At 42.9% G+C, this 16,390-nt stretch overlaps 1 protein-coding gene across 1 annotated transcript in view; it reads right to left on the bottom strand.

Annotated features, from left to right (window-relative positions):
* Positions 1-666: 666 nt before the first annotated feature.
* rabl3 (RAB, member of RAS oncogene family-like 3) overlaps positions 667-16,390 on the bottom strand; it is a 46,261-nt gene continuing 30,537 nt past the window's right edge. The window contains exons 6-8 of the mRNA XM_039745957.1: positions 15,365-15,436; positions 8,681-8,719; positions 667-1,036 (exon numbers count right to left, since the gene is read on the bottom strand). Coding sequence (XP_039601891.1) covers positions 971-1,036; positions 8,681-8,719; positions 15,365-15,436 — 177 coding nt within the window. The 3' untranslated portion in view covers positions 667-970. The remainder of the gene's footprint in view (positions 1,037-8,680; positions 8,720-15,364; positions 15,437-16,390) is intronic.

Genomic DNA, 16,390 nt, shown 5'->3' with positions numbered 1-16,390 from the left:
AGGCACTATATAATAGATAGATAGATAGATAGATAGATGTGAAAGGCACTATAATAGATAGTTATGAAAGGCACTATATAATAGATAGATATGAAAGGCACTATATAATAGATAGATGTGAAAGGCGCTATATAATAGATGTGAAAGGCACTATATAATAGACAGATATGAAAGGCACTATATAATAGATATATAGAGTGAAAGGCACTATATAATAGATAGATGTGAAAGGCGCTATATAATAGATAGATGTGAAAGGCGCTATATAATAGATAGACAGATAAACAGAACATTTGAACAACTTAGAGGAGGACGACAGGCCATTCAGCCCACCAAAGCTCAACATTCCTGTCCAGTTAATTCTTCTAAAATAACATCAAGTCGAGTTTTGAAAGCCCCTAAAGTCCTCCTGTCCACCACACTACTTGGTCGCTTATTCCAAATGTCTGTCATTCTTTGTGTAAAGAAAAACTTCGTAACGTGCAAAGCAGAAGCCAACCACAGACAAAGTCAGCCTATCAAAGGACAGACTCGTACTCAATCATAATGGGAAGGTTGCTCAATCAATCAATCAATCAATAAATTTGTATTTTCACCAGTTTTAAAGATGACTGAACAGTAAATTAAACAAAATCCTTGGAAAAAAAATGCATTCTGAACAAGACATACAAAGACGCAAACATAAATAAAAATTTTATTTGCAAATATCTTATATATTTTCATTCAAGTAGTTAATCGTTTTAAGAAGTAAAAGTTCACAAGTTTGTTCAAAAGTGAGGCCTGTCGAAGGTAAGGACGGGAACACAGCTCGAGATATCCGAGAAACAGATAACGACAGCATGACGACACACACGTTACACTTCTTTACCTGTGAGGTCCTACATGGACTCTATTAGAAATATAGTGCAAATGTTTTATGAAAATGGAAACTGCCAGCGTCCAGCCCTCTTCAGAACATCCATCGCAGTCTTTAGTCATAATGTAGACTTTTGAAGTTTCCTGCTCCAAAACGCTTTCTGTCTGAAAATCCGGGCATCTGCAATGGAAACATCATATGAACACAAGTTACTTCAAGGCAAAAGGATCAAAATAACCAAGGAGGTCTTACTTCACATGCATTACGTTAGATGAAAGTGTTATTAAAAAATAGACTACAACTGCCCGTCTTGGGGTGTAAAAGGCACCTTCACTTCCAAGTTAATCCTGGAAATGCCTAAAATGTTAGCCTTGACTTGCATGTACCCCATGACAGTCACTCATCACTAATATCTGAAGCAGACAACTCAAATCAAGCACATTGGCCAAGGCTGGCAACAAGAACACCTTTACAGGGGTCCAAGGGTCTATCGCTGCCCCTGGGCACGTCCCCTGAAACGGCAACACAAATCAAACAGAGAATAGAGGCTGGCAACTTCAGCTTTAAAACCAAAGCCGGGGCGAGAAGACGCCACTTCATTACAGCGCTGCACAATTCTAACAGAACGAGCAACGGCCTGCACCTCAACCAACATAACAGACAGTCCAACAAGGCCAGGGCGCTGTGGTTTAAAGAGCTAAACTACGGGTGTCCAACTTCAGGCCTGGAGGGCCGCAGTGGCTGCAGGTTTTCTTTCTAACCCTTTTTCCTAATCAGTGCCCAGTTTTCACTGCTAATTAACTTCTTTTCCTTTTATTTTAATAGCCCTGTTTTTAAGGATTAAGTCTTAAGTATTAAATGACAAACAGAAACGAGACATCAAACGAGCCAACAGATGACCAGCTAAATCAGGGCTTCAAACTCCAAGCAGTTCGTTAATGAGAAGCTGATTCTTGCTGTTAATTAAGCCCGTTATTCAACTCCATGGCTTGTTGTTGCTCTCTTTTTGCCATTTCCAGAACTGTTGATATTCAGTTTTTTTCTAAGAACTCCTAAAATGTTTTGGTAACCTGAGGGCTCAACCTTACTGAGACCTTCATCTTTAGTTTCAGATTTTGTTTGATGGTACAGGTGAGCTGGTCAGGTCCTGCTTGTTTTATGTCTCATTACTGTCCGGCTGCTAATTAAGGAAAAAACAACTAAGTGGCCGGAGTCAAGCTAATTAAAGTTGAGGCTAAAGAAGTTAATTAGCATCAAAAACTGGTCACTAATTAAGAAGATGGTGAGAATGAAAACCTGCAGCCACTGCGGCCCTCCAGGACTGGAGTTCAGTTAAGAGCTCGGACAGCCCAACAAAACATTCAGTCATGTAAAGTCACGTGGCACACACAGAGCCTGTGCTCTCAGCCAAGAAGAAAGAGCAGGGCGGAGAAAAGAGATACGTATGCACAGAATATGAAAGCAGTTACAGTCGAAAGTATTTCAGCATCCCAGGCAAGATGAAGCCTTCTTTGTTTTAAGTGAATGTTAGGTCCGTTCCAGGGAGGGCAGAGTACGCCACGGCAGTCTGATAGCGGGCTATTGATTGGTGCAGTAAAGGGGAGGCGAGACCCGTGGGAGGAAAGGTTGGAGAGGGGGCTAGAAAGTTGTGTTTGGGGTTACGCAGTCGGCGATTGTTAAAGTAGAACTTTTGTGACACTTTAGTATGTCAGTCTCTACAGTATCAAAAAAAAAAAAGATAGCACAGACTGCACTGACGCAAACAAAAGGAAACGAGTTTAAGTCAGAGAATTTCAAAAATGGGGTTTAACTCGCATGTATTTATTGGTTACTTCGCAAAAAAAAAAAAACTGCTGATGATGAAGATCGTTTTGTCTGTGCTGAAATTCCAAGCAGAGAAACCTTTCCTACATTATAGTACAAAAGTCATTAAACACACGTCTCACTGACCTCATTTAAAAGATTCAGCATATTGGGACACAAAAGATTCCAAATATTGTTTTTACAGAAGTTCTGAAACGAAAGTGAAACTAATGAAACAGCAACATTTCGAAGCAAAAAAAAAAAAAAAATCTTACAAGTGTGTATCCGGAAAACCAAACACGAGAGTTGGTGAGCGAAGCGAGAAGGGGGCAAAGCCCCCCAGTTAATTAAAGAGTGATAACAATGCTGGTAAAACAGACCATAACTTGTATAATGTTAACGTGGTGGAATATATATATATTATTATATATTCATCCATCCATCCATTCTCTTCCGCTTATCCGAGGTCGGGATGCGGGGGCAGCAGCTTAAGCAGAGAGGCCCAGACTTCCCTCTCCCCGGCCACTTCCTCCAGCTCTTCTGGGAGAATCCCAAGGCGTTCCCAGGCCAGCCGGGAGACATAGTCCCTCCAGTGTGTCCTGGGTCTTCCCCGGGGTCTCCTCCCAGTTGGACGTGCCCAGAACACCTCACCAGGGAGGCATCCTGATCAGATGCCCGAGCCACCTCATCTGACTCCTCTTCTCTACTCTGAGCTTCTCACCCTATCTTTAAGGGAAAGCCCAGACCCCCTGCGGAGGAAACTCATTTCAGCCGCTTGTATTCGCGATCTCGTTCTTTCGGTCACTACCCATAGCTCATGACCATAGGTGAGGGTAGGAGCGTAGATCGACTGGGAAATTGAGAGCTTTGCCTTACGGCTCAGCTCTTTTTCACCACGACAGACCGATGCAGAGCCCGCATCACTGAGGACGCCGCACCGATCCGCCTGTCGATCTCACGCTCCATTCTTCCCTCACTCGTGAACAAGACCCTGAGAAACTTGAACTCCTCCACTTGGGGCAGGATCTCTCCCCCAACCCTGAGAGGGCACTCCACCCTTTTCCGGCTGAGGACCATGCTCTCGGATTTGGAGGTGCTGATTCTCATCCCAGCCGCTTCACACTCAGCTGCGAACCGCTCCAGAGAGAGCTGAAGATCACGGCCTGATGAAGCAAACAGGACAACATCATCTGCAAAAAGCAGTGACCCATTATTATATATATGTGTGTGTGTGTGTGTGTGTCTTCCTCACCATTCAAAATGCATCAGTGAGTGAAGAGCGGCTTTAACTACCACTAATGTGTAGCATCAACCTAGGTGATGTGATGGCAGCCATTTTCGCACCAGCGTGCTCACCACACATGAGCTGATAGGCGCTGAAGGGGTGAGAGAGACAGGGAATGATTGGGGGGCTAGAATGACCAGGCTGTGGACATCGACACACAGTTGTATCTTAGTACACATGACTCCCCAGCACACTCACTGACTTTCTCAAACTTAATGTCAATAAAACTGAAGTGTTACTGCTCGGCCAAAACTCCAACTTCTCTGTTTCTGTTGATGGTCCACTTGTCACACCTGCTCCTGTTGATTCATCGCTTAACTCAGGAGGTCCCTTTCCAAATGTAATCCTATCATCTCCGTCACATTGCCTGCCTCCATCCATTTCTGTCCTTTAATGAAGGACATTGTTTCATAATGTCTCGTATTGATTACCAATCACTGTAATTCCCTCTTCATCAGCCTCCCTGCAAAATCTATACAGAAGCTACAGTACATTTAGAACTCCACAGCCACACCCAGTGTTTTGCTCACATCTCCCCTTTTCTCTCCCAGTTTCACTGGTTACCAGTTCCATCAAGGATTAAATTCCAAATTCTGCTTCTCCCCTTCAAAGCCCCCCTCTATCTCACTCAGCTCCTAGCACCTTATACTCCTCGCAGGTCCTTCAGTGTTATGGCCCCTCTTCCTCAGTCTCTCCAAGTTTGCTCCTCTTTCTCCACCTTTAAATCTCAACTGAAAACTTCCCTCTTCTACGAACTTTTGTCTTCTGTGTACATTTTTTTTTTACTCTGTATGTAAAGCAACCTTGGGTTTGTGAAATGCTCTCTATTGTTATTGGGATACATCCTACTATTTACGAAGAATGTCCGGGATCGTTCATATCTGTAATAAGACGCTGCAGATGTTCTATCAGACGGTTGTGGTGAGCGCCCTCTTCTATGCAGTGGTGTGCTGGGAAGGCAGCATGAAGAAGAAGGACGCCTCACGCCTGGACAAACTGGTGAGGAAAGCAGGCTCTACTGTAGGCACAGAGCTGGACAGTTTAACATCCGTGGCAGAGCAACGGGCACTGAGCAGACTCCTGCCAGTCATGGAGAATCCACTGAACAGGATCATCTCCAGACAGAGGAGCAGCTTCAGAGACAGACTGCGGTCACCGTTCTGCTCCGCTGACGGACTGTGACGATGTGGGTTCTGCTCCATGCTCCCATCCGCTGCTCGGGTGCCCTTGAACCCAACACCGTCGATAATGCTACCGAGGTGAGCTAGACAGTGAGGCAACAACAAAGCAAGGGGATGATGTAAAACGTGCAAAAGTGCTTTTATTACAAGACAATCAAAGCAGTGTTCAAAGTAAAGTGCTGTGCATTCAAATGTCTTCATTAAATAAATAATCTAATAAGAGAAATGTGGAGGTTAAAAATACACAAAAAAAAAAAACAATCCTTTAAAACGTTCATCAGGTAGCAGTCTTTAAAAACAAATGACAAACCCGGTGCTTCTTTTCTCTTAGCGTCTCACCTGCTTCTCCCATACGGGCCCTGCAACAGGCGAGACACTCTCAATGCAGCTGTCCTTCTGCCTACTCCTCCTGCTACTGTCAGTCGCCTTTCCGATCCTTGGCTCTGGTCGGCTCCACCTGACAGCGACTTGGGAATTCCTCTCACGGCCAATGATCTCACGTGGAGGACACCACATCCCAAATCCTGACTCCCGCGGCCCCATGCGGAGCCACCCGTCTCCCAGTCACTCCCGTACTTCCTGCAACAAATTCTGCGGGAGAGACAACAACCACTACTTCTCCCAGGTGTTGGCCTAACACCCAGGCTTCCTTGCAGCTGCCCGCGAGCGCTCGTTCGCCCACACGCTCCATGACTCTCTCTCTCTCCTCACTGCTTCCTGCGTTTCCTTCTTGTTTCGTTTTTTTTTCTGATCTCCTTTCCTAATCGACTCGCGCTTTTTATATTGAGAGGGGCCATAGCAGCTGCAGCACATTAGCCACAGGAACAATCACGGATGTGGGCAGTCCCTCACCTGTGCACTAGGTGAGAAGCGGCCACACCACAGATCGCCCAGTGATTTGCTATGGCCACTACGCCCCCTCACTAAGCCGCCGCGAGCGCGGAGATTATTTATTTAAATAAATGGCCTTTGCTGAGCGAGCTGTGGACCCATAACACCACACAGACCGAGGAGATCATTCCTCCCCCACACTATGCGACTCTTCAGTTCCACCCTGGGGGTAAACGTTAACATTATACAAAGTTATTGTCTGTTATACCTGCATTGTTATCACACTTTAATTTAATATTGTTCTTATCAGTATGCTGCTGATGGAGTATGGGAATTTCCCCTTGGGATTAATAAAGTATCTATCTATGGCTTATACTTTTCATTGTAACAGCAATTATGTCATTACATATGCCAGGTGATCGTGCCTACCTGCTCAGATGCCTTTCAATGGCCCCCCGGAGTGCAGAGAAGAGGCGTTACAATGCAGTTCAGAGCTTATCACAGAACTCCTTAAGTGCAATTGGAGATGGCTGGATGTGTCGGATGAGAGGCTGGTCTGCTGCATCCTGATTGCATATGTATGAGGGTCATTAGCATAGTCCATATATGGTTGTTTCAGGGTGGAAACGGGCGGGGCTCGAGGTGTGTTCACATACGCAGATGTGCAAGACGATTGTGATTTAGAAGGGTAAACTGCATAGAACTTTGCAAATGCTATTTTTTTAAATATGATATTTTTTTTGTCTTGGCATATGCATTTTGTTGTTTTTTGGCGTCCCCGTATTTCCACCATCGTATCCACGCAAAGTTTTATAAATGAAACCCCTGACCATTTTGTGCTACCGGAAAAGCATTTTAAGATGTCAAGTTAATTTTCAGGTATCTCAAAATACACAGTTAAACCCATTTTAATCCCATTCAGGATCTAAAAGTAGATGGATGTAAATTTAATTTTCTTGACGCCACAAACATACACAGCTTTACCTTTTGGTTTCCTCTCCAGTGTGCTCAAGCAAAAGAGCACAGTATGAGGTATCAGCATTCTGTGTCAGTCTGGAAATTGGTTTTAGCACCCCCACAGTGCGTACGGATTAAGTGGCATGGAAAAAAAAAGTCTGCTGGAGAAAATCTTTCACTGCCATTACAAGACTGAACAAAGACTGCAACAATGGTGAGAAGTTCCTTGATTTATTGATGGCTACATTTATACTCATCTGACTCCTGACAGGGTCATGAGGGTGTGTGATTATGGTTATGAGTGACCACAAACGATGTGTGCAGAAGGTGCAGACCTATAAATACCTGGGAGTGCAGCTGGATGACAAACTGGACTGGACTGCCAATACTGATGATCTGTGTAAGAGAGGACAGAGCCGACTATACTTCATTAGAAGGCTGGCGTCATTTAACATCTGCAATAAGATGCTACAGAGGTTCTATCAGACGGTTGTGGTGAGCGCCCTCTTCTACGCGGTGGTGTGCTGGGGAGGCAGCATGAAGAAGAGGGACAAACTGGTGAGGAAGGCAGGCTCTATTGTAGGCACCGAGCTGGACAGTTTGACATCCGTGGCAGAGCGACGGGCGCTGAGCAGACTCCTGTCAATCATGGAGAATCCACTGAACAGGATCATCTCCAGACAGAGGAGCAGCTTCAGTGACAGACTGCTGTCACCGTCCTGCTCCACTGACAGACCGAGGAGACCCCACACTATGTGACTCGGGGGGGGGGTAAACGTTAACATTAAACAAAGTTATTGTCTTTTTAAATCTGCATTGTTATCACTCTTTAATTTAATATTGTTTTTTATCAGTATGCTGCTGCTGGAACATGTGAATTTCCCCTTGGGATTAATAAAGCATCCAACTATCATATAGTGCCTTTCATATCTATCTATGTGGCAGGCGAGTAGTAAGAGGCTCTTCAGTACTTCATGCCTGCCACAGGGTTTGAAAGCAAAACTCTCATGCATCTCTCTATTATGAAAAAAAATCTTGGGACGGGACATGACCTTTTAAAGAGAGACACTTTCACGTCCCGCGAGACGGTCAAGTCACGTCCTACTTACAACCTTTGGAAGCAAGTCCTGTGAGACTGTGACTTTTGCAAGTCACGCTCTTGACCGTGGTCATCTAACCTCTCAGTTGTTGGAATGCTTTTGGCAGACACACTTCCTGCACTCTCTCAGTTCTAAAAAATTTTTTATGCCAAGAGATTTAACCACACCCGGGGCCGGAAAAAGACAAAGTAGAACGTCATAAAGAATTCAAAAATGTTGGAGCAATACACATGCACAGCAGGTTAGAGATAATGAAAGTGGGGAAATTTGAAATGAGAGTAAAGATCGCATTAGTGCAAACAAACGGAAAATATTACTCGGTGAAATAACGGAACAGCGAAAAGAGATCGAATAGTGTTTGAGGATGTCTGGGGGAGAAGAGAGACAAGGCAGTGAGACAGAAAGGACAGCTGCTGTACAGGCTTTTAAATGTTTGAAGCATCGCATGAGATGCAGATCACGTGGCACTGTAGCAGCAGGAAGCCAGCAACTGATCGAGCAAAGAGGAGGTAAAAAAAAAAAACTGTATTTGTTTCCCATTGTATCACCGTTTAAGAGGGGTTTCAGTGGAACGGCCGCATCTCCTTGGGGTGCATTCAGTTCCCCTATTCACAACGGCGAGGTTGGCGAGCGAAGACCCCCCAATATCCCTATAAGCAAAACTAACCTGGTTTCCATCTCTGGTGAAGTACCGTTTTTCAATTACCTGAAAAATAAAACATGACAAGGTGACTCTACCAAACTATGAACACTGAAGCGAATGACATGATGTATTTGAAAAGAAGAAAAACATTCATACATTATTCTCAAACCCAGGATGGGGGTGCTGGTCTACCCCAGGCACAAGGCAGGAACACGTCCCCTCTCACAATGGAATTTATAGGCCTGGGCTTTGTCATAGGCGCAGGTTCCAGATCTGTGTGAGACTTTCCGGCCCAGGCCTACGTTGAGTTTTTAGGCCTATTTTGTGCTTTAGGGTTAAATATCGTTCAGTTCTAGTTACTGTGAGGGTGATCAACATCAGTCCTGGACGGCTGCAGCTTTTTGTTCCATCCCAGTTGCTTAATTAGAAAACAATCCAGTTGGTGACAGTAGGTGTCATTTAATATCATGACTTGTGCGAACACCAGAGGGCACTGTCGCTCCTCAAACCTCAACAGACAGACATGGGGGACACAAGTTAAAAGCACCAAGAACTCTTCACAGTGCTCTCCACCACCACAGCCACCAGTAAATCAACAACACTGCCCACAGTTATTTTTTTTTCTCTCTCCTCCACACCTCCCAGCAAACTCTGTCCACCTTCCACCCGACTCTGGCTCATCGACTGGATTTAAGGTAGCCCATTATATAATATCCAACCCGGAAGTGCTTGTGCTCTTCCACCCACATGGCCTGCCAGCACGTCCGGGTCAGGCGGATACCTTGTGTCCTCCGGTGCATTCACAGCACCCCCGGGCTGAGATACAGAATTCCAAGTCCCATGGTGCTCTGGGGGAATCTGGGGCACCTCTGTAATCCAGGGAAGCTGCCATTTAATGTTTAAGGAGAGGCAGTGTCTTAAACCAAATGCCCTCCCTCAAACCTTCCACATCCTGGGTGTCCTGGCCGAGTTGGGCTGCTCTGTGTCCCTTACACTTGTTAGTGTTATAACTCTGCAATGTCTGGTCATTCTAATGATATTATCCAAATTAACTGAAGCGTACAGCGGATGAGTAATTTTCAGTTCTTCACTTTCTTATCAGTTTCACCCGAGTATTTAATTAAACTAAATAGTACACGATGAATCAACACAGGAGTAAAAGGAAACAAGTCAAATGGAGAACTGCTGACTCCTTTGTCATTTGCATCTTATTGATAATTAGGAGCCAATAAAGACACTGAATGCAGCTGTTTAAGACTGAAATGAGCAAGTAGGGGCGAAAAATCTTAACAAGTGAGACCACTAAAATGAAGCAAGAACATGTCACTTGAGTAATAAGTGCTTCATCAGCAATATAGGACTTCTCATGAAGTAACTGGGCTAGAAGAAAAACCTGCTGCCACTGTGGCACACCGGGACCACCGACGGTGCTCCTCACTGATTTAAAGGGTCTCAGTCTTAAATAGCAAATCAATTAAATGCATTTAACTAGCAGCAAAAACTGGTCACTAATTAAGAAAATGGACAGAATGAAAACTTGTAGCCAATGTGGCCCTCCAGGATCAGAGTTGAGCACCCATGCCATGCAGTAGAGCAAAATGCAATTGACTCTACTTGTATTGGTGCACAAGATTGAACCCACAGTGGCAATGCAATACAGGGTGAAATGACATAATGCAGCACATGTACTGTAATTCAAAAAAATTACATTTTCACACTCAGTAGCAATGCATGTGAATGAATAAGCAACAGGGTGAGAGTGATGACCATCAGATGACTGTATGGAAGTTTGCGGACTAACAGCCCAGTGGTAAAAATGATTTTTAAGTGTGGAATTACAGCAGCATTGAAAGTAAAACACATTAAAACAAGTTCAAAGCAATGGGTAAAATGCTTACATAATTTGCAATCCACATCCATCCCTCCATTCATTATCCAACTTGCTATATCCTAACTACAGGGTGACGGGGGTCTGCTGAAGCCAATCCCAGCCAACAGAGGGTGCAAGGCAGGAAACAAGACCTGGGAAGGGTGTCAGCCCACCACAGGGCGCGCACGCGCACACACACACACACACACACACACACACACCCCAAGCACACACTAGGGATAATTTAGGACCACCAATGCACCTAACCTGCATGTCTTTGGACTGTGGGAGGAAACCCATACAGATACAGGGAGAACATTCAAACTCCACGCAGGGTGGATCCGGGAAACGAACCTGGGTCTCCTAACTGTGAGGCAGCAGCACTACCCACTGCGCCACCGTGCTGCCCCACAATCAAAACTCCACTAGAATTTGCTTCAAAACTGTGATTGAAAAATATGGAACCAAAAAATTATAACCATGTGTCAAAGTTACAACAGTACACAGGAAGTTCACGTAATAATATGGGGAAAGGGACTTGAATGCATAGTGGGCAGAAATTATTATCCTAGAGAGCTTAAAGAGGTGCCCTCCATAATGCATAGAGATGAATAACCGACCAGCTGATGCTTATTAAGTGTTAAGGAGACCAAAAGAAGCCTTTGTTAAGGTCTTGTTGCAGAAGACTAAATGAGTAACAGATAGCCATACTTAAACATTATTAGACTTGAGGTTATTTTGGAAGAATTATATGGACAGGACTGGTGAGCTTTGTTGGGCTGAATGGCCTGTTCTCATCTAGAATGTTCTAAAGCAGTGCTTGCCAAACTCGGTCCTGGGGACCCCTGTGGCTGCAGGTGTTTGTTCAAACCAGATTCATATTCAGTGATAACAACGATCACATTTAAGTTGCTGGTATTTTTTTTTTCTCTTATTCTACATTTAGAAAAGCACAGCAACATGATTTTGACATTTATAATTCAGAAATATTTCTGCTTTTGCTCTAGATTTAAATGCTTAACTCTCTTTTGTTGATTTCATCCTATTTTCCCCTTTCTCTGTGCAGTTTTCCCCCTTCGTTGTATCTTATTAACACTAGAATTACCAGAGCCTACGAAAAAACTTGTAGATTCATCCCACCTTAAATCTCTTCTCACCTCTCCGTCAGCGTCTTTTGTCCTTTAAATGTGTTGATAAGCAGCAAACAGCAAGCAGTCTGCTATCACATTCACCACCCCACACAGTTTTCTCAGCTCAAGTCTGTTTACCTGCGTGTCAGTTGCTTAGAGTTGTATAGAGTGAGAAGTCAAGCAAAATGCCACCTTTTATAAATACTATATCGTTATTTGGAACAAATGCATTTCAAGTGTGTTCCGTGTCCTACAGTGATCTATGTAAACACATCACTAAAAAATAAACTTTATCATGTTTTAGTTATAATTGACAAAATGTAGACATGACGTGTATAATGTGTGAAGCCTGAAGTCCAAATATCAAAGAAACACTTTGACAAAAGGTACAAATATAACAGAACAAGTGCGCTTTTATTCAAAAATATAACTGCAGGAAAAGAACCCGCGTTAGGGTGCGACATCGACACACATGTACTACGACTGCTTCGGTGGCTTAACGGTATCAGCTGCTGACTGGTAATCTAAACTTCATGGGTTCGATCCCCGACGAGTCCGTTTTGAGAAGTGAGCTGCTTGTATTCTTACTATTTTAGAATAAAAACATACATTTGATTTCAGTCTGTAACAGCTGGTGTAATTTATGATACTTGTAAAGGTTAGCTTTGTTTTTTTTTTATTTTTTTTTTAATTCTGTTTCATTCTCTCAGTCGCGTTCACGATACTACCCTACCCCCGCCCCCCCCAAACTGACGTTGCCGTTTTCACATAATGACACGCTATGGATGTCAGAGATGAGCATGGGGAAAGATTTCATCAAGATACAAAGGTGATGGAAAACCGATATCATGGAAAATTCACTCCGAGCATGATGGGTGACTACTGTTGGTTCTTGAAAAGAGAGATGGATGTGCAGTACAAGTGCAACATTTCTCACTTTTATTTTGAGGTAAGTTGACAGAAATATACAGTGGTGTGAAAAACTATTTGCCCCCTTCCTGATTTCTTATTCTTTTGCATGTTTGTCACACAAAATGTTTCTGATCATCAAACACATTTAACCATTAGTCAAATATAACACAAGTAAACACAAAATGCAGTTTTTAAATGATGGTTTTTATTATTTAGGGAGAAAAAAAATCCAAACCTACACATGGCCCTGTGTGAAAAAGTAATTGCCCCCTTGTTCAAAAATCACCTAACTGTGGTGTATCACACCTGAGTTCAATTTCCTGATTACTGCCACACCTGTTTCAATCAAGAAATCACTTCAATAGGAGCTGCCTGACACAAAGAAGTAGACCAAAAGCACCTCAAAAGCTAGACATCATGCCAAGATCCAAAGAAATTCAGGAACAAATGAGAACAGAAGTCATTGAGATCTATCAGTCTGGTAAAGGTTATAAAGCCATTTCTAAAGCTTTGGGACTCCAGCGAACCACAGTGAGAGCCATTATCCACAAATGGCAAAAACATGGAACAGTGGTGAACCTTCCCAGGAGTGGCCGGCCGACCAAAATTACCCCAAGAGCAGAGAGACTCATCTGAGAGGTCACAAAAGACCCCAGGACAAGGTCTAAAGAACTGCAGGCCTCACTTGCCTCAATTAAGGTCAGTGTTCACGACTCCACCATAAGAAAGAGACTGGGCAAAAACGGCCTGCATGGCAGATTTCCAAGACGCAAACCACTGTTAAGCAAAAAGAACATTAGGGCTCGTCTTGCTAAGAAACATCTCAATGATTGCCAAGACTTTTGGGAAAATACCTTGTGGACTGATGAGACAAAAGTTGAACTTTTTGGAAGGCAAATGTCCCGTTACATCAGGCGTAAAAGGAACACAGCATTTCAGAAAAAGAACATCATACCAACAGTAAAATATAGTGGTGGTAGTGTGATGGTCTGGGGTTGTTTTGCTGCTTCAGGACCTGGAAGGCTTGCTGTGATAGATGGAACCATGAATTCTACTGTCTACCAAAAAATCCCAAAACACACCAGCAAATCCACCTCTGAATGGCTGAAGAAAAACAAAATGAAGACTTTGGAGTGGCCTAGTCAAAGTCCTGACCTGAATCCAATTGAGATGCTATGACCTGCATGACCTTAAAAAGGCGGTTCATGCTAGAAAACCCTCAAATAAAGCTGAATTACAACAATTCTGCAAAGATGAGTGGGCCAAAATTCATCCAGAGCGCTGTAAAAGACTCATTGCAAGTTATCGCAAACGCTTGATTGCAGTTATTGCTGCTAAGGGTGGCCCAACCAGTTATTAGGTTCAGGGGGCAATTACTTTTTCACACAGGGCCATGTAGGTTTGGATTTTTTCTCCCTAAATAATAAAAACCATCATTTAAAAACTGCATTTTGTGTTTACTTGTGTTATATTTGACTAATGGTTAAATGTGTTTGATGGTCAGAAACATTTTGTGTGACAAACATGCAAAAGAATAAGAAATCAGGAAGGGGGCAAATAGTTTTTCACACCACTGCACTTTAACGTGTCTCTGGTATCGTCTTCTGGTTTGTTTTCAGAATAAACACATCAAAACAATTTTGGTGGGACAGAGAGAGTCCAAACTTCAGATATCGTGTTGATATATTGATATTCAAAAGTGTCAAAATGTCAATGATGTGTATTTCGAACACCTGATGTGCTGGTTTAATTCCAATTTAATATATGAAATCAGTGTAAAACACTTAAGAGCTGCTCTGAAGTTCCCAGAAGCAAACAAAAAATATTTTTTTGTAGACCAGTGTAATGGATTAATTAAACAATTAGAACACCTGGAAAAGTAAAATGAAAATATTGTCAAAAAGAAAAAAATACATTATTCCCATATAACTGCTTAGCACATTTTATTTGATAATTTGCCAAACTTAGTTTTCTAATTTCTATATTGTTCCCAAAACACAGAATCTGGGAAATAACAAATCTCTTAATTAGCCCAGGAGTCCAATTAAAAACAGAAGCTGGTTGGAACAAAAACCTGCAGCCACAGGAGGTCCCCAGGACTGAGTTTGTTCTAAAGTGTTACCGTTGCACGTACACTGGATATCCTATGTTCGTTTTATTGCCAACTCTGCCAGACAGCAGACACTCCGTGTTTACGTGTCTCTTATGTGTGCCTGGCTGCACTGCACTTTTCAATCATCTTCTTCTACCCAGCCACCAGTTTTCATTTGTCACTAGATCTTCCCTAATTCTACAGTTCCATAAAGTAATCCATAAAACCTTAAAAGTAAAAGTGAAAATGAACTGAATAATACAGACGAGTAGACTTAAAAGAGACAATTACAGGTACAGCCACACCTTGATACCCAATATTTTTATTTCAGTTCTAACTATAAGAAGACAGCTGGTATGTAGAACAGTACCTCACGGCCTAACGGACACCATGCTGAAAGAACTGAAGCGAACAACAGCTGGACTTAAAGCACCAGTGGCAGCACTCGTAGTACAGTCACGTGTGCGGAGTACAGTGAGATTTCAATTCAGCAACTTGGCATATGCAGCTGCATCGCCCTGATGGGGTGCCAGCTGGTTTATGTCTTATTTACAAGCCATGTTTAGAGAAGGTTATGTATATCTGATGAAAAAGCACAAACATATGAATGAACAGGAAAAGATGAACTGCGTCTGCTGTCTTTTTGGTCTATAGGTGATCTTCTATTATAATGAAAACTCACACGCAAAAGTACAAATGCTTACCTTATCAAAAAACTTGCTCAGCTTGACAGCATTTGATGAACCTGCAGCTAAATATCTGGGGTTTGTACAGTCCTGAAAGGAAAAAAAAAATTATAGGTATCCGTTAGACAAAAATGCAAACCGAGTCTCCGAGTTTTAGAATTTAAGGCAGTGTGGCGTAATGGCAGAGGCACTGGATTGTTAGCTTCCAAGGCTGCTTGGTCAGGCCTCATCTCCAACTGACAAGATACTCAACCTGTGTATTCAAATAATTGCATCGTATCCCTTTAACTGCAAAGCGTCTTAGGTTTGTGGTTCACTATATAAAATGAAAGTTGTTTGTGTTAGGTATTTTCACGCAGTACGTACAAGAGTTTGGCCGATTACATTTTTCTCTCGTATGTCATAGCCATGCATACCAATCTGACAGTGTCTGATGACAGTGACTGGCCTAGTGTCAGGACGTGGGGGTGCATGCATGAGTGTGCCCTATTATGGACTGGCACACCTTCTAGGCATTTTGGCCTGCATTGCCTGGGTAGACTCTGTCCTCTGCAAACCTCAGTAGGTTAAAATGGATGGATTTTCTTATTACATGTCCTCTAAGTAACAGACACTCTATTTCAGTTGTAGTTTAAGCAGGGCTCCATGCCAAAGTTTTGTTTCTTTTCCTTTTTTGTTGTTTTTTTTTTATGAAATTCATTTTTATTTCTTGTTGTATTATGTTGTTTTTAAATTAGTATTTCATTTTCTTGTTTAGGGCAACACAGCAGTAGCACTGCTGCCTTACAGTTGGGAAATCAGGGTTCGTGTCCTGGGTCCTCCCTGTGTGGGATCTGCAAGTTCTCTTCGTGTCTGTGTGGGTTCACATTGGATGCGATGTTCCCTCTAAGCTGAGCGCATGAGCGATTGCTCACACGAATTCAGATAGTCGCTCATACTTCCCGCATGATCGCTCATTACGAATGTGTCGCTCGTACTTATCGTGAAAATTGGTGCTCATAAATTTTTGGCTTAAACAAAATGTCGCTCATAAACAATGTTTTT

This window comes from Polypterus senegalus, chromosome 2 (genome assembly GCF_016835505.1).
Source record: "Polypterus senegalus isolate Bchr_013 chromosome 2, ASM1683550v1, whole genome shotgun sequence".
In the NCBI taxonomy this organism is placed as follows: Eukaryota; Metazoa; Chordata; class Cladistia; order Polypteriformes; family Polypteridae; genus Polypterus; species Polypterus senegalus.
Note: the sequence above shows the minus strand (reverse complement) of the source record. Positions and strands in the feature narration are given on the sequence as shown.